Source organism: Patagioenas fasciata, chromosome 9 (assembly GCF_037038585.1).
Source record: "Patagioenas fasciata isolate bPatFas1 chromosome 9, bPatFas1.hap1, whole genome shotgun sequence".
Taxonomy (NCBI): Eukaryota; Metazoa; Chordata; class Aves; order Columbiformes; family Columbidae; genus Patagioenas; species Patagioenas fasciata.
The window spans coordinates 23403709-23425196 of NC_092528.1; the positions used below are offsets into that span (position 1 = coordinate 23403709).

Here is a 21488-nt window from a genome sequence, read left to right on the forward strand (position 1 = left end):
TTCCGCCCGCCGGCGGGTAGGGCGCTCTGCCCGGAGTCAGCGCGGCGGAAGTGAGGGCGCGTTCATCGTCGCGCGGGCCGCGGAGGCGCCGCCATGGCCGGGATCCTGTTCGAGGACATCTTCGACGTGAAGGACATCGACCCCGAGGGGAAGAAGTTTGATCGCGGTGAGTGGGGCCGCCGCTCCGCCCCGGGCCTGCGCCGCTGCCGTCCCGCGGGTCCTGTGCCCTCCCACCTCCCGGCGTGAGCCCCCGTCCGTCCGCGTCCTCGCTCCGCCCTTCCCGCCGGCGGGGGCCCCTATGTCCCGTCTCCTCGCCGCCGTCTGGCACTGACCCCCGTGGTGCACACTGCTCCCCGAGCCCGGGCATGTGCCCACGGCCCCGGTGCGCCCCGTCTCCCCCCGCCGTGTCCCCTCCCTCCCCACACACACCGCGGTCTGCTCCCGGACTCTGGCAGACGCCCCCGAGCCCTGTGCACCCCTTCCCTGGGACCCTGCTCTGCCCAGCTCTGCTTTTCCTGACTCTGGTGCTCTCCCCAGTGTCCCGCCTGCACTGTGAGAGCGAGTCCTTCAAGATGGACCTTATCCTGGATGTGAACATCCAGATCTACCCCGTGGACCTCGGTAAGACATGGGTCTACTAGGCCAAAATGGGCCGGGATGAGGCAAGGTTAGAGAGGCATGTACTGGTACTCAAAGGAGACCAAATTTGCTGCAAACAAGCAATGTGCTTTCTCAGACTTTCTTGAGGCCCCTCTGCTGTCCCCAGGTCACAGTGGGTGTGTGGTGCTGCATGTTCTTGCTGTGCTGGGGCTGAGCTGGGTTCTGTTTTGCCTTACTGTGAGATTTGTTTGGGGTCATCTCTGGCCCATTCCCCAGAGGTGCTGGCTGGTGAAACTGCCTCAGCTGGTGGCAAATGAGCCTTAAGGAGACCTTTTGAACTGAGCTTCTGTGGCTAAATATACTAAATGGGTGGAAAATAGAGTCTTATCACAAACAAAGTGCAGAAGGACTGGAACTAGTGTTACAGTGGCTCATGTACCTGCCCAGGGTCCTCTGGGACTCTCCCCATGAATCTCTTGCTATGTTCTATGGTGGTGTGGTGGATCACGTCTCCTCTATGGTGGTGACCAATGTGTGTGGGGAGCAGGGAGACAGAGGATCCAGTGAGATCTTTTCCTTGTTCCCCACAATTCTGTTACAGGACTGAAGGCAAGAACAGGGCTTTGTGCTAAACCCACCAGGGTGGCTCCTTGCCACCACCCCAAGATCCGCTGTGGCTCCCGCTGCTCTGTGTGCCTCCCTCACCTTCTCACCCATCCTCTGTCCTCTCCTCAGGGGACAAATTCCGCCTGGTCATTGCCAGCACCTTGTACGAAGACGGCACCCTGGATGATGGCGAGTATAACCCCACGGACGACCGGCCCTCCAGGTATGGGGCTCCAGCCTGGGGCCCTGTGGGGGTGGATGAGGGAAAGGGTGAAGTACTGAGAGGCACACTCTGGTTTGACTCTTCTCTGAGCTCCCACCATCCCATTGCAGGGCAGACCAGTTCGAGTACGTGATGTATGGGAAGGTGTACAGGATCGAAGGGGATGAGACCTCCACGGAGGCAGCCACACGCCTGTGAGTGTCTGTTGGCAGGAGGGGGACACGGTGCCTGGGGTGGTGTGGGGGAGGCACCAGCGTTCCAGCACGGGTCTTCCATGGAATTCCCCCCTCTCACTGCTCCTCTCCTCCCACCCCAGCTCTGCCTATGTGTCCTATGGGGGGCTGCTCATGCGGCTGCAGGGAGATGCGAACAACCTGCATGGGTTTGAAGTGGACTCTCGAGTTTACCTGCTGATGAAGAAGCTGGCCTTCTAGGAGACCTCCTGCCTCCATGGGCTGCCCCAGAGATGTTCTGCTGGCGAGCAAACAGGAGCCCTCTGACCCAAAATCCTGCCCCAGCACCTGTACTGCCTGGCCCCTCTGGGGCTGGGGGAGGAAGGGTTGCTCCCCATCATCATCCCTGCCTCTTCTGACTCCTGCTGGGATCCACAGCTCCCTCCTGCATGGAGAGAGGTACCTGACGGCCAAGTGGACACTGCTGAGTGCTTTGCGCTCCTGCCTTCTGGATGTCTCTTCCCACCTCTGCCTTCCTGTGCTTCAAAGCAGGCTCAGCCCTGGCGCTGGACTGGGACAGCTGCCTGTCTGCCTTGGGACTGGGGACTGCTTCCTAAGGAGCTACCTGGGGCAAGCCAGGCTTGTTTTTGATTAAACTAGGATGTATTTTCTAGATCTGGCTCTGCTGCCTGAGAGGTGAGGCTGGCAGGGGGCGGGCACGCCTGTGTGGGAGTAAAGGGGGGCCCACACCACTTTCCCAAAGGACTGGCAGTCCAAACCTGCCCCAGGCTCTTCTCTGCCAACCCACCGAGCACCGTGCAGACGCAAGGGGTGGTAGCTCACATTCCAGGTGTGGTCCAGTGGCAGAACTTGGTGGCCCTGCAGAGCTGGCAGCCACCGCTGGAGGGAGCTGGGTACTGGGGAGAGACACACAGCCAGTTCCTGAGGGGCTGCCTCTTGCTGAGGCACCTAGGGCTGTACAGTCCCAGGGACAAAAAGGAGAACATGAACAACCCTTTAGAAAAATATCTCTTTAATTGTAAAGCATTCACAGTAGAGGTGCCTGCCTGGGTGGGAGCAGGATCTGTACCCACCGGCACACAGGTGTGCTGCTGTCTACCTCTGTGGGCCATGTGGTTGCTGAAGGTTTGAGGAGCAGGAACCAATCCTTTCCCTGTGGACTTCTTCCTAGATGCCCAGAGTACAGCTCAGTGTCCAGCAGGATTGCTCTGACGTGGGATCAGGGTTGTGAGCCCTGTGTGCAGCCTTGCTGAGGGTCTCTGACACCCTCCTGGCCTTGCTGGCACAAGTCCTTGGCCAGGTCATGGAAGAAGAAGCGCAGCTTGCCCTGCACCAGCTGCCGATAGGTGAGGAAGATGCTGGTGATGTGGGTCTGCTCCATGGAGCGTGGGGAGCAGCTTGGCTCCCAGGGTCCTGCCTAGGGGTGAGAGTGGGACAAGAGGGGTGACAAATGCTGTTGTAGCCAGTCCATTGGAGCTGGCACCTGTGCCAGGGTGGTCTGACTCATGTGGGGAGGTCTCACCTCCCAGCTGAAGGTCTGCAGGAGCAGGAGAAAGGAGTTGGCATGTCGGTAAAGCTGTCTCAGCTGCCTGGCCCCACACTCCTGGGTTACCTGACCCTGGGCCCCTGCCACGGCCCCCACCAGCAGTGCCAGGTCACACAGGATCTCCCGCTGCTTGGTCTCGTTCTGGGGGAACAGGCAGTGAGCAGGGTAGCCCCTGACTCAACTCATTCATCTGCCCACCCTGGATGGGGTTCCTCCACCCCCCTGTGCCACCATGTGTACACACAGGCATCATTTGGCATTTCTGGTGCCTGTGCCAACCCGGGGGTTCTTTCTCCAGCCCAATGGGCACCCCAGTGCCAGCACTGTCCTCCCAGCACCTCTCACCGATTTGGATTTCCACTGCTGGAGGCTGAAGTCCACCAAGGGCAGCACCATGGGGCAGCTGAGTGTGGGCAGCACCTGGCACTGACCCTGCAGGGGGAAGAGATGCTGAGGTGAGATAACAGGAGCCATTCCTAGTCTTGTGTTTTTCGGCAGGGGGCGGGGGGGTGCATCCTCACTGCTCTCTTCTCCATGTCCTTGGCCTCCCCGATGTACTTCTGGATGAGCCTGTTGTCACAGACCAGCCGCGTTGGGCTAGCACAGCCATCTTCCATGTGCAGGAGGAAGGATGTGAGGAGGAGCAGCCCTGGGGAGACAGGGTTACCTTGGGCACCCCTCCCTGGGCAGCTTCAGCCCAAGGCTGTGACAACCTCTCAACCCAGCCTGATAGTGGCCCTGTGGTGGAGGTGCAGGGGGAGGTCTAGGGGTTGCCGAGGAGGGCCTGGCGCTGCCCTCGGGTCAGTCAGTGCGGGGGCCTGGTGCTTCCTGGGGAGACACAGGGCTTCCCTGCTGGTGTGTGCCGAGGGGATGCACATCTGTGTTGGTGCAAGGTTTTTTGGCTTTGCTGCAGGCGGGAAGCAGATCTGGGAACAGCCCTCCCCGTCAGTGCCAGGAACAGCGCTGGGTGTCACGTGCACTCTGGGGAATCCTGCCTGCAGCATCCCGCAGCGGATGTCAGCTCCTCACCGCAGCTCCGGCCAAGGGCTTGCCTGCTGGCACTGCCTTCCCCAGCGCTGCCAGCACACTGCTGACCCGGGCACCTCTTAGCTGCTGTGCCTGATGCCTGCCCCTCCTGGCAGCAGGCATCTATTCTCTAAAGGCCCTCTGTGCTTCCACCTGCCGCACTGCCCACCTTGCCACTACACCTGTCCCCAAAAACCCTTGGCGCAACCTGTTTCCCTATGATAGGCATGGAGAGATGCTCAGGCACCACTAGCGGCCAGGTCATACCAAATTAGAACCACCCTTAGTGTTTGCTGCCCACCTGTGGGGTTCGTTTTTGGGATGCCCAGGCTGGGGATGCTCTGACTGTGCAGACACGGCATTTGCGGCCAATGCAGTGCCTTGTCCTGCTCGCTCCCGTCCCCCCTTTTAGCCACACACTCACTGTTCAGCTCCATGCTCAGCTGGGGGCTTCGGCCCTGCATCTTCCACCCTGGGGCCAGCGGCTGCTCCCCAGCCCCCTTTCCCCTTCCATGGGGGGTGGCGGTGGTGCGGGCTCCCCGCCAGCCGCCCAGCCGGGACGGAGGGCCAGGAGTGCCCCTGGGGCGGCACGGCGCAGCTCTCCGGCTCCGGCCTGGCCGCCCAGCGAGGCCGCGCGATTTCCTGTTGTGTCGCCACTGACCTTCGAGCAAAATCGCAGCGGGGGCCCCGTGCCCGGGGGACGGCTTCCTGCCTCCGGCCGCTTCCTCCCTTGGCTCGGGGCGCGGGAAGGGCGTCCCTGGGCGCCTCACCTGCCCCTGGCCTGAGCGCTTGGCTGCGGGGCCTCAGTAGTTAGCACCTCAGCTGTGCCTGTCCGCGGGGCAAAGGTGGCCCTGGTACCTGCTGGAGAGATGGCATCAGTGACCCTGCACTGGACAGCCCTGGGGCCACGAGCCCTGATGGGATCCTGCTCCTGGCTTTGGCAGTCAGGCATGAAGGCCACCAAAAACCCTCACACAGAGGTGGGTTGCAACCCTAGTGACCTTCGCTCAGAGGTGGACCCCAAACCCTGCTGACCCTTACTCAGAGGGGGGGTTCAACCCTGGTGACCCTCACCCAGAAATGCACCCAACCTTTCATCACATTCATCCAGAGATGGACCCCATCCCCTTGACCTTCACCCAGAGGTGGACCCCAAACCCTGTTGATGCTCACACAGAGGTGGGCTTCAGCCCTCGTGACCTTCATCCAGAGGTGGACCCCATCCCTGGTCACCTTCACCCAGAAGTGGATCTCATCCTTGACCTTCACCCAGAAATTGACCCAGAACCCTGGTGACCATCACCCAGAGTGCGACCCTGTCCCTGATGAACCTCACTCAGAGGTAAGCCCCAACCCCAGTGATCCTTGCCCAGAGGTGGGCTCCAACCCCTGCCTCTGCCACCCAGCAGTGACTCAGGAGGGTGGAGATCCCTGGCAGGGTTGTGGTGTGTGGAGACCCCTCTGAGCTGGTGATGGAGCATGGGGATCTGGCTGGCATGTGGTCCCTGGGGCTGTTTCACCAGAGGTATTGGTTGTGGGGACAGGTGAAGCACCCATGGACACCCCTCCCTTGGTTGGAGAAGCACCAGTGGTCTTCCCAGTGCCAGACTTTGTCACAGCCATGACCCACATCCCCACTCAGGGCACTCTGACCTGTGCATGTGCACGTGTGTTTGTGTGGCACACATGTACACACATCCCATGTGCACCCTCAGACCTACATGTGTACACACACACACTTCCCTCAGCACATGTCGGGCTCCCTGCACAGATAACCCCCGTGGCCAAGCACCCACACACATGCTTCCTTTTGAGGGAGATTCCCCCTTTTGAGGGGGATACCCCCATCCCACGTCCCCTTGTTCCCACTCTCCCCACAGCCCACACTTCCTCCTCACACCCCTGCTCTCGCCTGCTCCCACCCCTGTTCCTGCGGCTGGCAGTTCCCGGCAGCGCCTGGCCGGGTGACAACAGGCAGAGTAAACACCTCAGCCCTGCTCTGCCTGCCCCATGCCTCACTCAGCCCCCCCGTAGCCCACCTTGCAGGTCGTGGGGTTGCCTGGACAGGGGGTCCAGTGAGTGCTGCGGCTCCAGAGACGAGGCTGGGAACTCGGCTTGCAGCAGCTGGAGCCCTGAATACTGGGGTCAAACACCGCCGGGCTTCCCACACGTGGCCATGTCCTGTCTCTGCGGACGTGACAAGCTGCAAACGCAGCCGTCAGCACCCTCAGCCCCTTGGCCAGCGCTGGCCCTGCTCCTACTGGCCACACATCAATACCGAATGTCCCTCCACCGTGCTTGGGTCCCTGTCCCTCCCTGAGTGCTAAACCCTTCAAGATGCCAGGCTGGAAAGCTACGATCCCCTGTGCTCCCTGCTTGCCTTTGTAATTAGGCAAACGAACTCACCAGGGAAAAGCAGAGGGCAGCTGGAAACTGGCGGTCTACTGGACCCCAGTGGGTACCAGGGCACCCAAGGTGCCCGCAATAGTCCCTTTGCCCCAAAATGCACCTTTCCAGCCACGCCAGAAGATGGTGGGCAGTGGGACCCCCCCTGCCTATGGGCAGGCTAGGATTCTGCTGGGGAGGGCAACGCTGGCATTTGCTGCTCATGCCATGGGGGCAGAGGGGGATGTGGGGGTCAGCCCCTGCTGCTGACCCACCATGTTTCCCCCAGCCCAAATCCAGTGGTGCTGCGTGCTGTGGATGGAGCGGGAGTGGGGCAGTGGGTGGGGCTCAGGGACCCCAGAGGGGCCTAGGGGCTCCGGCTGAGACAGGCAGGGCTCTGGCAGGGGGCAGGAAGCTGGGGCGGGGTGGGGGGGGAGCTGCAGGGCTGCACAGCTGGACGGACCCTGGTGCCAAGTTTCCCACCTCTCCTTACAGGGTGCAAAGTGCCGGGAATCCCGCTGCAGGGGGGAAGCCGTTCGCACCCACTTCCCCAAGGTGCTGAGGGCAGCCAGAGGTGCCAGGCAGCAGGGGGGGAATAGGGGGAGACTGGGGACGTGTGGCACAGCTGTTGTCCCTGCAGACCACCCAGATGTGCTCAATGGGCATCCCCAGGATGTCAGTGCAAGGCAGGGGGGGGTGTATAGGAAGCAAACCTGGCCTTCCAGGGGCAGGGAGGGGGGTCCCAGCCCCCTTTGAAGCCCCCATAAAAGGATATGGCATAAAGGGAAGAGAAAGTCAAAGGAACAAAGAGAGCAGCTAATCCTGGCGTGAGCAAACAGCCCCGTTTGCTCAGGGCCCAGCTGGCCCCGGGGCCAGGGAAAGGAGCCCAGCGGGGCTCTGGGGGTGCCAGGCAGCGGGGGACCCTCCACCTGGGCTGGCCCCCTCCCTGAGTGCACACAGCCCCTGTGAGCTGGGTGTCCCCTGCCCCCTCCGGGCCTTTTTTTACATTTGCAAATTGTCAGTAAACATCCGTGGGCAAATCCTGCTCCCCACTGCCCCTGCACCCTGCACTGCTCCCCGACAACCCATCCTGGGATGGCACCATGATACTGCTGGGTGAGGGGCCATGCAAGGGGCACTGTGGCTGGGGTCCCGTGGCTCAGGGGATGAAGGCTGGCAGGGATTTCCCCACCCTTCCCAATTCCTGGCAGGGCACGCACTGCCCAGCACAAAGCCTTGGGGGCTGCCCAGAGGATGCCCAGGAACAAACCCTCCAGTCACTGCCTGGCACCAGGGCACTTTCTGTCAGGGGCCCTGCTGGCATCTGGGGCGATCCCACCATGTTCCCTTTCCCCATCCTGCTCCTCAGTCCAGCTCCATGCCCCAACAGAGGGCACCTCATCCATCTGCCTCCATCCCGCGGGGCGGCGAAGGGGTTAATGCCAGGCAGCTGAGCCGCAGGTGGGCGCAAGAATGAAATTCCTTCTCGCAGTCCTGTGAAGTCTGGGCACAAATATTTGCCTGCATGTCCGGTGGGGAGGGGGGGAGACCACCATCACTCTGGGAGCTCGCTAATCCCCATGCCAAACATGGCCCCCCCATGCCTCGCATGCCCCCTGCCTTCTTCCCACCAGGGTTGCCCCACAAGGCCTTTGGTGAGGGGACATTTGGGAACAGGAGCACCTGTGGGTGCTCCTATAAGCAGGGAGCTCTATAGAGTTGACAGGGTGCTGGGAGCGGGCACAGTGCCCTGCGGCATGGCCAGGGTCTGTTTGGTGTGGCAGATGAGGATGTTTGGGGTCTCCATCCTGCTCTCCAAGCCCTGCTTGCCACAGCGGGCCAGGATGAGGGCGAGAGTCCCAGCCATCCCCGCCATGCCAGAAACACACCCTCCATAATAAACTCCATGTGTTCGCAGAAGGAAAACAGCCACTTACCCCCCCTCTATCAGCCCCCCAAGCTGCATCCCCCTCCCTGTACCTGCCACCCCCAAAACCCCCTCCTCTCCCAGACCCCCCGGCCTTCGTCTGGGGCAGCCCAGCCCTGCAAACCGCCTACCAGTTGTGCAAATATTGCCGGAACGGCTGTAATCCCCGTGTCCAACGTGAATTATGAGATATTTCCACCCATTACGACAGGCCCCCCCCACCCTGCAGCGTGTGTGCGAGGCCGGGGGGGATTAGTCACGGGGCAAGCCGCAGTCGGCACAAAGCTTTGGGGAGGCCAACAGCTCTGCGCACCCCGTGCCAGGGCGGGTCGGTTGATGGGGGCTCTTTTTGGAGAGAGGAGGTACCCCCCGTGCCACCCAAGCTCTGGGCTCACGCCTGGCACGGGGGTGAGGAGGAGGTGTCAGGGTGCCACGGAGGCAGTGGGAGGCTGTGGGAAGGGGAGGCCAGGGCGTGTGGTTTCGCCTCGACCCCATCCCCGGGGAGCAGAGGCTCCTTCCTGCCGCCCCAAACCCAGCTCATGTTCAAAGCCGCGAGCAGGCAGCAGCTAATGAGACCAGACAATAGAGAGCTGCGTGGGGCAGGAGCACTGGCGAGGCCCCGCCACGGCACCCCCATGCCAGCCACGGCATGGTCCCAGCACCACAGCCCCCTGGGACCATCTGCAGGACCCTCACCGCTGGGCAGAGCACATGCCCATGAAGCCCCAGCGGTGATGTGGGCTGTTTTGGAGGGCACCATAGGGGCATCCCACCCGTGCTGTGTCAGAATGGCACCCCACGGGGCCACCGCCTCCCCACCCCAGGAGTGAGCCGGGCACCTACTCAGGGTAGAGGTGCCAGAGGGTTGTGGGTGCCTGATGGTGTGGCTGGGGCTGCCCATGGCCGGCCGGTTCCATCCCGGTGCGGCTCCAGCTGCCCGCAGCCGGTGGCCCCATTGGGGCTGTGCCGGCGCCAGGCCCAGCGCCGGAGCGGCTCAGAGCTGCCTTTGTGCTGGGCGCTGCCAGCACACATGTGCAGGCACTGGGAAGCAGCTGGTGGGACTGGGACCCTTTCCCAGCGCCACCCCTGGCTGGCGCCACCCCCTCCCCACCAGCACAGGGACCCCCGAGGCTCTGGCAAGCCATCCTCTGCCCCTCGCCTGGGGGCACCCCTTGGCATTTCCAGGAGCCGCCAGGGCCGTGGTGAGGGATGCCCAGGCACGGCTGGGGCATCCATGTCCTCACTGCCCGTGTGTCCCCACAGCAGCAGAAATGCCCCCTCCCCAGGCAGGGATGCCCGGCACTCTCCCGCCCTGCCGGGCCCCATGCCAGCGTATCATCCACATCCCAGCCTGGTTGTGTTGGGTACCCTTGCAGCCACCCCCCTTCATGCTCCCATCCCATGCCTCAGTTTCCCCCATGCCGAGGGCCACAGCCTTCATCTCTCTTTCCTTTTGCTGGGAAAGGGGAAGGAACTTCCCTCGCCGCTTCCCCATGTCCCACAGCCGAGCCAGGAGACTGTGACGATCTCTGGGTGCGTGGAGTCAGCGTCGGATTTCTGGCACCGGCAGTGTGGCCAGGAGCCATCGCCTGCCTCCTCCCTGCTTGGCCCTGCTCACGTCCCGCTGTGCCCCAGGGCCAGCACGGCAGCGGGCACCGCGCAGCAACCCTGGCATGGCCACACAGACCCCAGCCCTCCCACACTGCTGGAACCCAGACCAGCTGGAGCGCTGGCAAAGAGAGGGGACAGGATGGTGGTACCACTGGGGATAGTGGGGAGGTCATGGAGCTGGGGGTGCCATGCTGCTGGGCATAGTCCATGCTTGCAAGCAGCAGGGCGTCAGGCACAGCCCGCGCCCAGCGAATGCCCAGTACCCTGCCGGTTTCCCAGCCCCGGTGATGCCATCGGGTCCTCTCACTCGGGAAAGCCCGGCTGCTCCTCCCTGCTTCACGCCAGCTTCTGCCACTGGGCAGGTCCTCAGCATGGCCAAGCCCCCCGCACCCCACGGCCCTCCCCAGGAGAGGTGCCTACAGCACTGGGACACATGCCAGGGAACGTGATGGGGCAGCTGTGGGAGAGCCAATGGTGGGTAACCCCTACAGGCTGGCACTGGGGGCATGGGGCAGTAGGCTGCAGCCCCCCCAGGTGCTCGCCGGGCAGGGAGGCCCAGGAGGAGCCTTCTGGGGAGGCAGGGGCCTGTTGTGCTCCAGCTGTGCCGTGTTTCCCTAGCTACACTGTGCAGCTGGCCGGGTGTTTGTACCGCCTGGAGTTGATTTTGGCAGCCCTGTGCTTCCCCCTCCTCCCCTCCCCACCCGCCTTCCCTGCCTGCCATGCACCCACCACCCGACACCCCTTCCTGCCGCCCTCGGCAGGGGTGGTAAGGCAGGGACACGAGTGTCACATGCCGGACTCCCTCCCCACCGGTCCTCCTCCCCATGCTGTGTGCCTCAGTTTCCCCAGCTGGATGATGCTCTCCCCAGGCTTTTCCATGGTGTCAGCTCACTGACCACTGCTGCTGCCCTCACCAGCCCAGGCACATGTGGGCAAACAGCAGGACCGATGCTGGGTGCTGCTCTCTCAGCCTCCTCCACGGCTGCCCCCTCCCCTCTCTGGACAAGGGAATACAGGTGTCCAGGCTCCTGTCCCCGTGCTGTGTCTGCCACCAATGGGCAGGAGTCCAAGGTCACGTTCTGGAGCCTTCCTCTTCTCAGAGTGGGCAGCAGCCAGAGGGATTTGGGGATGTCAAGGGAAAAAGTTGTGGGTTATGTGTGACTTTGCAGGGTTCAGGGTGGAGGGGGGGGGTCATGCTTTGGGGGCCCATGCTCAGGAGTGCTGAGTGGATGGTAGATCTGTATGTCCTGGGGAGGGACTGGATGAAGGCGGAGAGGTCTGCAGGGAGTCCATGCATCACTGAAGACTGTGCGGATGGATGGCATCCTGCAGTGCCCCATGTCCTGAGGGTGCCAAGTGGCCTGGGAGGGGGCTGAGTGGATGAAGGAGTCCTGAAGATGTCACATTCCTGGGGTGTCCAGTGAGCCCTGGGGGGGTCATGCCTGAAAGTGGGCTGTGTGGATGGGGAGCCCCCAGGATGCCCTATGCCCAGGAAACACTTTGTGCCATGGGAGAGTATATGGATGGAGAGGGGGAATTTGAATTGGGGTGCTCCACAAATGCCTTATTCCCGAGGGGACTGTGTGGATGGGGATTCCCAGGGGGCTCATGTCCTTGCGAGATCATGTGGATGGAGACATACCCTGGACGCCCAGTGCCCAGGAATGCCCCCAGTTTTGTGGAAGGGGGTGTGGATGGTGACAGTGGTGCCTTCACAGTGCCCTGCATCCTGGTGGGTGTTGTGTGGATTGGCAGGGGGGAGCTGTCCCCAAGATGTCCAGCCCCTGGGGGTGCCCCAAGGGAGGGTATGTTGATGAAGTCATCCCTCAGGTACCCCATGCCCAAAGGTATCCCATGCCCTGGGGTTGGAATACGAGTGAGGATGCTTTACACCCGGGGGTACTCCGTGTCCAGGGGTGGGGGGCGATGGCTGGGGGGCTCCCCAAGAAACCCAGAGTCCCGGGGTACCCCATGCCCAGCTGGGCACCTGTGTGCCCCAGAGTGCCACAGGACGGCCCGTGCCCGGCGAGGACGACGAGGCCCGGGGGGGCTCAGAGCGCGACGGGGACGCGTCTCCCCCCAGCCGGCCGCTGCCTGCGCCTCATTAGCGGGGCCTTTGTTTGCACAGGGCTCGCAGCTCCCGCTTGCCCATGCCGCCGCCTATAAAGCGGAGCCGGGGCCGGCGGCCGGGCAGAGGCGGCGGCAGCGACAGGCAGCGGCCGGCCCCCCCTCCCCGCCCCCGGCCGCCTGCCTGCCCCGGCCGGCCGGCACCATGCGCGCCGCCCTGCTCCTGCTGCTCGCCCTGCTCCTGCCCGGCCGCGCCGCCCGCCCCAAGCTCGCCCTGCCCATCCGGCCCGACACGGACCCGCTGCCCCCCGGCGGGGCGGCAGGTAGGAGTCCCCCCGCTTCCTTTCCCCTCACTCCCCCGCTCCGGGTACCCCCGTCCTATACAAGCCGCTGCCGCGCCCCCACTTCGTGCATCGCGCTTCGCGCACCCCCCTCCCTGCCACTCGCACCCTTGTCTTTGCACCGCAAGCCTGCACCCTTCCTTTTCTTGCACCCCTCATCCCGCTCCGGGCCTCCCGGCTGGCCAGGACCGGGACCGGGACCGGGAGCGGCCGCCGTGCCCAGCAGGCGACGGGGCGGTGCCGGCTGCTGTCCGGGGCTGCGGCAGGGGGGTGCCCGCGGCCCGGAGGTGACCGGGGGCGGTGGTGGTGCTGGGTGTGTGTGGGGGTCTCCGCAGGCTGTGCCTTCGGGGGGCACTTCTACGCCCTGGACGAGACGTGGCACCCGGACCTGGGGGAGCCCTTCGGTGTCATGCGCTGCGTTATCTGCCACTGCGAGCCGGTGAGTGCCCCCGCACCCCTTCCGCCCCGGGAACCCCCTTCCTTGGAAGATCCCTCAGGATCCGGCCCTGGTGGGGAGGGGGCTGGCGGCGGGGAAGTCGACCTCCTCATCCAATACACCATGGAAAAGAGGATCGGGGATCCCGCCAGTGAGCCGAACACCTGGATGTCCCCCCCCTCACTGCCGCGACAGTGGGCTGGAGAAGGGGGGTTTAAAGGATCAAGCTTTATTCCTCCTCCCCTTTCTTGGGGATGGCCCCCAGCCCCCTCCTTCCCTTCGAGCAGCCCCCCGAGGCCAGGCCGGGACTGGCGGGGCTGCACACAGCTGGGCAGGGGGCTGGGGGCCGTGGAGGGGCACCCGGGCTTGGCTGCCGTACAGGCAGCTGGGGGCTGCACAAGGTGTCTGGGCCGCCTGTGGGGGCTCCAGCTGCGCCGGGGTGGGGGGAGCCGGTCTGTGCCGGGGGGCACACCTTGGCACGGCTTGGCACAGCTCTCCCTGGCTCTTCCACCCTCTGCAGCAGAGGAACCGCCGGGGGAAGCCAGTGGGGAAGGTGAACTGCAAGAACATGAAGCAGGACTGCCCTGTGCCAACCTGCCCCCGAGCCACGTTGCTGCCTGGCCACTGCTGCCACACCTGCCCCAAAGGTGAGGCCAGCAGGTACCTCCCTGTGGGGACCCTCTGCTTCCAAAGGGTTCCCCGGGGGCACGGGAAAGGGGGCACTGCACACATCCCCCCAAAAGGGGCTGCTTGCTTAGTTATGGGGCTTGCCAGTGCCCCCAGCGTTCACATGAGGTGCTGGGCACGGGGAAGCCCTGATGGGCACACCTGTCCCCAAACCACCATGGGAGGGGTGCAGAGAGGGTGCACAGGGCTAAGCAACCTGCCTGTCCATCTGCCTGCACGCACCATGTCCCTTGTCACCCCAGCCCAAAATCCCACGGTGATTTGCAGGGCACATCTTCTTCTACCTGGGGAGGGGAGATTTATTATTGTGTTGAGCTCTTGAACAGAAGCAGCCTGATGCAGTGGTCTTCCCTTGTGTCTGCCCCACCCCACCCTTGCCAGGCCCCCCAGAGAAGAGCCCTGCACTCCCCTTCGACACCTTTGAGTACTTCCAGGACAAGGAGGATGACCTGGACAAGCCCTACAACGACCGCTCCTACCTCAGCTCCGAGGGTCTGGCCCGTGATGATGCCCGCACAGGTGAGCCACCCACCCAGGTGGGCAGCGGTGTGCAAGACACCCCTGGGCCCCCTGCCATCATCAGCATCCCTTCCCCAGAGTTTGTGGCCTTGCTGACAAGTGGTCCGGAGCCGTGGCATCCCACATCCAGTGCAGTGGCCAAGGCTCGCTTCACCCTGCTGCGTTCCTACCTGCTCTTCTCCATCAGCTACGAGCGGTGAGTCCTGTCCTCTGCCCAGGCAGCCACAGTGGGTACCCTCCTGGTAAATGGGAAGATGCAACAATGCTTGTGCCTCAGTTTCCTTTTTGACACTCCTCCATGGTGCCATAGCCTTGCATTGGCAGGGCAAGAGATTTGAGGAGGGGGGTGACGTGCTGGGGTTCAGGGCCGGGTGGCCAGCCAGGATTTCATCACAACCATGGCACCGCTCCGGCCTCACCCCTTCTCCTCCAGGTCTGGAGCGGGAACAGCCCCAGAGCTCTGCAGAGGGGTGCAGCAGGGCAGAGGCTCCCTGCTGCCCCACGGGCCCTGCTGGCAGGCACTGCTGGGACACTGCCACTAGGGTCCCACATCCTCGCTGTACCTTCCCCAGATGCCCGCTGGCAGCTGAGCCTCTCCTCTCCCTCCCTCCCTCCCTCCTTCCCGCTCCAGTTTCTTCTGCTCTTCCTTGCTTCCAGGCCCCTTTGCATAGTAAAGTGGTGACTAATTTCCAGCTCCAACCAGGGGAGCCAAACGGAGCTGAAAATACTCCTAATTTACAGCCAGGCCTGAGCACTCAGCTCCCGGCGGGTCCTGCCCTGCTGCCTTTCCCAGCAGGGACCCCCCTCCTGCTCGGTGCCAGCCTGGCACCCCTCCGGGGCAGGCCAGCCCAGGGGACCCGTGCAAGCTGGCACCTGGTGAAACAGCACATTTGGGCCAGCCCGGAGGGTGGTGCCAGGGTATCGGGTGCTGGTGCTCGCTCACCCCCTGGGTGCCTGCAGGCTGGGACGGCCGAGCCGAGTGCGTTTCAGTGACCCTGAGGGCAATGTGCTGTTCGAACATCCCGTGCAGAAGAGCGCTGCCCCCGAGGACGGCATGGTGAGAGGGGCTTGGAGGGCTGGGGGGGCATGGTGCCCCTTCCTCCCCCTGCCTGGCTGTGTGTTGCCCCCCGCCCCTGTCCAACCCTGCCCTCGCCCGCAGCTCTGCGGCATGTGGAGAACTGTGTCCAAGGCCAACATCCAGCTGCTGCGTGGGGAGCAGCTCCGCGTGTCCCTCATCACCCGGGCACAGCCCTCTGGAGAGGTTCATGGGCACATCCTCAAGCACCGGGCGCTCTTCGCAGGTAAGGCTGACTCCTGCATGCCCATCCAGTTGGTCCCCACTGGGATGCCCCTGATGCCCCCTCTCCTCACTCAGAGACATTTGGTGCCATCCTGACCTCTGCGGACCCGACGCACCTGGGCGCTGGGGGCATGGCCATGCTGACACTGAGCGACACTGAGAACAACCTGCACTTCATCCTCATGACTCGGGGGCTGCTGGAGCCTGGCGCTGGGGGTGAGGGTGGGCACGGGCACCCTGCAGGGCGTGGCACTGCCCAGGGGGTACATAGAGCTGGTGGGGGACACATGGCATGTGCGTGGCTTGGGATGTCTGGGTCAGGGTGGGTGCAGAGGCTGTGCATGGTGATAGCGGGGTTGAGGTGTGATTTGGGGTGTGCATGGGTGAGGGGTGTCTACCTATGGGCAGTGTGGGGCTGGGGACTGCTGGAGGGCACCTGGAGTGTGGGGGTTGGTGTACAGAAGGATAGGGCTGGGGAATGGGCTGTGTGAGGATGTGGGGAATGCAGGGGGAACAGTGGGGATCACAGTGTGTGCAGGGCTTGGGGTGTACAGGACTGGGCAGGGAGATGGCGGGAAAGTGGGGGTCAGATACAGCAATTTGGGGGGGCTGCTGTCACAGAGAGTGGCTTTGCGGTGCCAGAGGGACAGTGATGGCATGTCCCCAGTCCAGTGCATCCAACCCCCTCTGCCATGCCCAGAATCCCCATGGGTTCCACTGCGGGTCCGCATCTTGCACCAGGGCCAAACGCTGCGAGAGGTCCATGCCAACATCACCACGGAGGTAAAGCCATCTGTTCCCCCACGTGCCCTGGCAGCCCCAATACCCACAATGCCAAGGCTGAGCCATGGCACTGTGTCCCCCGTGGCAGGACCCCGACTTTGCGGAGGTGTTGAGCGAGCTGTCTGCCCATGAGCTGCAGTGGCTGGTGCAAGGGCAGCTCCGCATTGTGGCCGAGACAGAGGGCCAGCATGCATGCCAGCTGGCCGGAACCATCATCACCCGCCGCAGCTGTGACAGTGAGCACGGGGTGGGCACCCCAAGGTGCAGGGGGGTGGCCATGCTCCCCCCACACCAGCCTCACCCTCCCTTTCGTGCCTCTCTCCCTGGGCTGAAGCCATCCAAAGTGTGCTGTGCGGAGCGGATGCCTTGCTGCCAACCAAGACGGGGGCCGTGGGCTCGGCCAAGCTGGCACTGCACGAGAATGGCACCCTGGAGTACCAGGTAAGTGGAGGGCACGCGTCTCATGGGGGGTCCCAGCGACATGTCTCCACCCTGCTGCTGCCCCTCAGCACCCTGCCCGCAGGTGCAGGTGGTGGGCACAGCCAGTGAGGTGGTGGGCATCACACTGGAGACTAAACCCCGGCGGAAGAGCAAGAGGAACATCCTGTTCGACATGACGCCCAGCTACAAGGATGGGCTGGTGAGCACTGGATGGCACTGGGGGTATGACAAAGGGACCTTGGGTGAGTCCCCATCCCAACCCATGTGGTCCCACCGGTGGCAGGCCCAGGGCACATGGCAGAGCCCCAGTGCCCGTGATGCCCACATGCTGCTGCAGAACGAGCTCTTCCTCAACGTGGCCACCAAGGACTGGGTGGAGGGCGAGCTGCGGGGCCAGATCATCTCGCTGCCCTACAGCGGGCTGCTCGCTCGCTACACAGGTACCTGGGGGGCACCAAGAGTGGTAACGGGGGGTGGTGGGGCATCCCCCCACCTGCCACCTCTCATGGCCCCTGTCTATGCACAGAGATGCCTGTGGCACTGGCGGGGCAGCTGGTGTCCCCCCCGGTGAGCAGCGGGGCGGGGGGCCATGCCTGGCTCTCACTGGATGAACACTGCCACCTGCACTATGAGATCTCAGTGGCAGGGCTGGGCCGCCCGGCCGATGGCACTGTCAGTGCCCACCTCCACGGGGTGGCCGAGCTGGGCGAGATGGGTGCCCGCCCCCACCAGCACAAGCGCCTGCTCAAGGGTTTCTACAGCACGGAGGTGAGGTGGGCACCTGGTGGGGCTCCCCATGATGGGGGCCAGGCCAGCCCTCATGCCCGCCCTGTGCCCTTCTCCCCTGGCAGGCTCAGGGGGTGGTGAAGGACCTGGACGCCGACCTGCTACAGCACCTGGCACAGGGCACCGCTTTCCTGCAAGTCAGCACCAAAGCCCACCCTCATGGGGAGATGCGGGGACGGGTAGGTTCCCACCCAGGCAGGGCACCCCTATCCCTCCCCACCACTGCAGGGTCTCCAGCCAGGTGACACTGCCCGGAGCAGGGTAGGAAGGGGACAGGCTGGGGTCACACCATCCCGGCAGCCTGGCATGGTGTGTGCTGTGGTCACGGGTGCTTCGTCCACCAGCCCTGACCATGGAGGGCAGCCGGGTATTGGCATGGGAATGCGGGTCCCTCAGCAGTGCCAACCCTCCTGTCCTTTTCACTGACCAGGTGTACATCCCCAACCGGTGCCACACAGGAGGGACCCGCCTGGCCCCAGGGGAGCCCCTCGGGGAGGCTGAGATCTCCGAGGGCACCAAGGCCAGGGACCTGGAGCAGGTGAAGAAGGACCCCAACTCCTGCTTCTTTGAGGGGCAGCACCGGGCACATGGCACCCGCTGGGCACCTGAGTATGACAAGAAGTGCTCCATCTGCAGCTGCCAGGTACCGGCCAGGGTGGGGGGCATGCTGGAGGGGGGAAGCACCCATCAGGAGTGCCTCCCTGTAACAAGCTCTATACCTACTGCCCCCAGAAGCGCACAGTGATCTGTGACCCCATTCTGTGTCAGCCCCTCAACTGTACCCACCAGGTGCACCCAGAGGAGCTGTGCTGCCCCATCTGTGAAGGTACCTGGAGGCTGAGGGGACCCCAGGCAGGGGTCTGGGGGAGCAGGGGTGTTCCCTGTGGGAACAAGGTGGGGGAGTCCCTCTCTGACCCTCTGCTGCTGGCACTGTGTGCACACCCTCATAACCTCCCTCTTCCTTGCAGAGAAGAAGACGGGGCAGGAGGAGCTGAGGCTGGAGCGGGCACGGGACAGTAGTGAGGGTGAGTCCCAGTGGGTGTGGGCTGAGGGGGCAGCTCTGCCCCTTTGGCCTCCCTGGCACCCCCACAGGGGCTGTGCCCACCTCTTTATCCCCTTCCTCTCCTAGGCTGCTACTTTGATGGGGACAAGACATGGCGAGGCTCTGGCACCCGCTGGCACCCCGTGGTGCCTCCCTTCGGCCTCATCAAATGTGCCATTTGCACCTGCAAGGTGAGTGAAGGTCCCAGCCCCCCCTCAGTCCCCCAACCTAGTCTGGTGGAAGGGTTGCTCCAGCACCCATGGGTGCCCTCAGCTGCTGGGCACTGCAGCAGGGGCTCAAACCAGGCAGAAGGGCATGAGCCTTGTACCAATTGCCCCGTGCCCTCCATGAGTCCCTGCACTCCCCACAGGGCACCACGGGTGAAGTGCACTGTGAGAAGGTGCAGTGCCCACGGCTCACCTGTGCCAACCCTGTGCGTGCCAGCCCCTCCGACTGCTGCAAGCAGTGCCCAGGTACTCTTGCCTTCTGCTCTCTTGGCAAAACCCACATGCTGCCCCATGCCACCACTGGCGATGTTGTGAGGTGCCCCCACTGTGGGCTGGCAGCCTCTCAGTGTCCTTTCCCGCAGCCCCTGAGAAGAGTGTCCCAGAGCTGGCTGACACCATGCAGGCGGATGGGCCACGGGCGTGCCGCTTCGGGCGCCGCTGGTACCTCAACAACGAGAGCTGGCACCCCTCTGTGCCCCCCTTTGGAGAAATGAAGTGTATTCTGTGCTGGTGTGTGGTGAGTGTGCCAGGCCTCGGGCAGCACCGGGGGAAGGAGGGTTGCCCTGTGTTCATCCCCAGTGCTTTGGGGATGGACAAGATAGCAGCCTAGGTTGGCACCCTGAGGACCTCCTGCACCCTGAGGAGCCACCAGCCTCACCCCCGTGCTCAGCGCTTCTTTCTGCCCTGCAGTCGGGGGAGACACACTGCCAGCGCCAGGAGTGCCCACCGGCTGCCTGCACCAGCCCCACCAGGAGGGACAACCCCTGCTGCGCCAAGTGCCGCGGTGAGTGACAGTGCTCGCATGTGGGAATTGCTCCCCAAACACCCTGCGGTGGCCTATGCACCACCCCCGTCCCCCTCGGGGGCCAAGCCACAGCAGGGAGCAACCCAAGCACCTCCTGGCACCCACTGTGCCCATCTCTCAGCCCTGCTTCCCCGCCACAGCCCCAGACACCCCCCTGGATGCGCGAGAGAAGGTCCACGGTGCCAGGGCAGAGGTGTGGAGCCGCTGAGCAGTGACCACTGCCTGGAACGGGGCGAACACACAGCGAGGCCGGGCGGCCAAAGGGGATCCCCACCGCCCATCACCCCCGCCCACAGGGTGGGGGCACAGAGGAACATGGTGGGGTGAACATGGCCAGGTGCCCAGCCTGGGTACCCCATCTCGGCACAGCCATGATGCCAGGGCTGCCCTGCCCGCTTGTGCCAGCGGGCAGCGGCTGAGCTGGTGGGGGCTGGGGCTCCTGCTGCCCCCCCTCTCCGTACCTCCCCGGCCAGCGGGTGCAGCGGGCATCGCGCCGGCCTTGTACATAGTGTAAAATCCCTCCGGCCCCTGTCTCACTGCACCCACCCTGGCTCAGCTGGGCTCATCACATAATTTATGGTGCCTGTGGATGGGGGTCTCCCGGATGTATTTATTAAAACCAGAGCTATTGCCTACCCAGTTCATGGCCTCTTCCTAGCAGCAGCAGGCCCAGGGCTGCACCCCTGCATCCTGAGCTGGGCGCCAGTGGGATTTGCAGGCCCTTGGCTTGCTGAGTTTGGGGATGCATATGCTCAGGGGGCTGTATCTGGGGGACACAGGGCCAGGGCGTCAGTGCCAATCTGGGGGCACCCACAGCGGGCTGTGGGGTGATGCTTGTACGGTGGCACTGGACAGGACCAGTGATAGCAACCCTGCCTGTGCCCAAGACGGGAGCTGCACATGCAGCGCTTGGTGATAGTGCCCACTGGCCCAGGGACAGCAGGGTCTGTCCCCCACACCTCTATGGTGGCACAAAGAGCCCATCCTGGGGCTCCAGGCCAGCTGCCACCCATGGAGGCTCCTGCCCGTAGCACCCACAGCCAGCCGGGTGCCCAGGGCTGGCTGTGTCGCACAGCCACCCATATCAGTACCAGGGCAGACCGTGGTGCATGTTCTGGGGCAGCGCTCCCCCCGTCACCCCAGTACAACTGCACTGGACTAAAGCTTCACAGGGCCGTGGGACCCCAGTGCTGTCACCTGCCCACTTTGGTCCCCAGTGTGGGGGAGTGGGGTACCTCTAGGGACAGCACTGTGTTGTGCTGGGATACACTGGGATGACTGGGACAGCACCAGAGCTATACTGGGCTATACCAGCTCAGTGCCAAAGTTATAGGGAAAGTAGCACTGGGTGCTATTGGGACAGCAGTGAGGCGTACTGGCACACCACCACCACCATAGTGGGACAGTGTCAGCCTGTACTGGGACTGCATCACAGGCAACACTGGACTAGACTGGCGTAGTGGCAGGGCAATAGGAGGATGGTGCTGGGGCATATCGGACTGGCACAGAGCCCTGGGTGCTGAGCGGGGTGTCCTGTCCCATGCATACCCATGGCTCTGCTGATGCTTGTGCCAGCAGGGTGACAGCCTCTGTAATGGCCTTGCAGTGTGACAGTGGCCCATGGCTGGGCACGCTGGTGACAGTGGGCAGAGCGTGTGTCTTGGCACGGGGCTGCCCCTCCGGATGAGTGTCCCAGTTGCTGTGGGGTAGTGCCAGGAGCTGACAAGCGAGGAGGAAGCTCTGCGCCCAGGGACACAATGAGCGGGCAGGCCATTTTCTTGCCTCCCTGCTACAAACCAGTTTGTGTCCAGCAGTGAACCCTCCCAAGCTGCTGAAGGGCACATCCCAGCCCCCAGCCCTGCCGTCATCACCCACCCTTGAGGGTGCCAACGTCAAACCGGAGGGTGGCACCCGGGCGGCGAGAACTAGTCCAGGC

General features: G+C 63.7%; 3 protein-coding genes across 8 annotated transcripts; 2 read left to right on the plus strand and 1 right to left on the minus strand.

Moving 5' to 3' along the window:
* On the plus strand, positions 1 to 2275 carry POLR2H (RNA polymerase II, I and III subunit H). 3 transcript variants are annotated; one of them, XM_065844731.2, is made up of 5 exons: positions 9 to 166; positions 538 to 621; positions 1336 to 1429; positions 1540 to 1623; positions 1746 to 2275. In XM_065844731.2, the coding sequence occupies exons 1-5, from the start codon at positions 94 to 96 to the stop codon at positions 1861 to 1863; spliced, it is 453 nt and encodes a 150-aa protein (XP_065700803.1). In that variant the 5' UTR covers positions 9 to 93; the 3' UTR covers positions 1864 to 2275. The 3 variants fall into 3 exon arrangements, with proteins under 3 accessions (XP_065700804.1, XP_071668718.1, XP_065700803.1); XM_071812617.1 differs by lacking the exon at positions 538 to 621 and having other exon boundaries at positions 5 to 166; XM_065844732.2 differs by lacking the exons at positions 1336 to 1429; positions 1540 to 1623 and having other exon boundaries at positions 1 to 166.
* A 361-nt stretch (positions 2276 to 2636) lies between these two features.
* Positions 2637 to 9251, minus strand: THPO (thrombopoietin). Of its 3 annotated transcripts, none has more exons than XM_071812616.1 (6): positions 6235 to 9251; positions 4857 to 5056; positions 3691 to 3818; positions 3515 to 3601; positions 3146 to 3310; positions 2637 to 3040 (listed from the first exon to the last, which is right to left on the minus strand). In XM_071812616.1, exons 3-6 carry the CDS (start codon positions 3784 to 3786, stop codon positions 2843 to 2845), a joined length of 546 nt encoding a protein of 181 aa, XP_071668717.1. In that variant the 5' UTR covers positions 3787 to 3818; positions 4857 to 5056; positions 6235 to 9251; the 3' UTR covers positions 2637 to 2842. The 3 variants fall into 3 exon arrangements, with proteins under 3 accessions (XP_071668717.1, XP_071668716.1, XP_065700162.2); XM_071812615.1 differs by having other exon boundaries at positions 4620 to 5056; XM_065844090.2 differs by lacking the exon at positions 6235 to 9251 and having other exon boundaries at positions 4620 to 6027.
* Positions 9252 to 12355: 3104 nt separating this feature from the next.
* CHRD (chordin) lies at positions 12356 to 20191 on the plus strand. Of its 2 annotated transcripts, none has more exons than XM_071812614.1 (23): positions 12356 to 12508; positions 12862 to 12965; positions 13483 to 13609; positions 14031 to 14168; positions 14247 to 14364; positions 15129 to 15225; positions 15328 to 15469; positions 15544 to 15684; positions 16136 to 16251; positions 16340 to 16487; positions 16586 to 16692; positions 16775 to 16891; positions 16976 to 17132; positions 17219 to 17460; positions 17544 to 17657; positions 17909 to 18121; positions 18211 to 18304; positions 18447 to 18503; positions 18608 to 18711; positions 18891 to 18993; positions 19110 to 19264; positions 19438 to 19531; positions 19693 to 20191. In XM_071812614.1, exons 1-23 carry the CDS (start codon positions 12391 to 12393, stop codon positions 19758 to 19760), a joined length of 2874 nt encoding a protein of 957 aa, XP_071668715.1. In that variant the 5' UTR covers positions 12356 to 12390; the 3' UTR covers positions 19761 to 20191. The 2 variants fall into 2 exon arrangements, with proteins under 2 accessions (XP_071668715.1, XP_065700702.1); XM_065844630.2 differs by having other exon boundaries at positions 16169 to 16251.
* The last annotated feature ends 1297 nt before the right edge of the window (positions 20192 to 21488 follow it).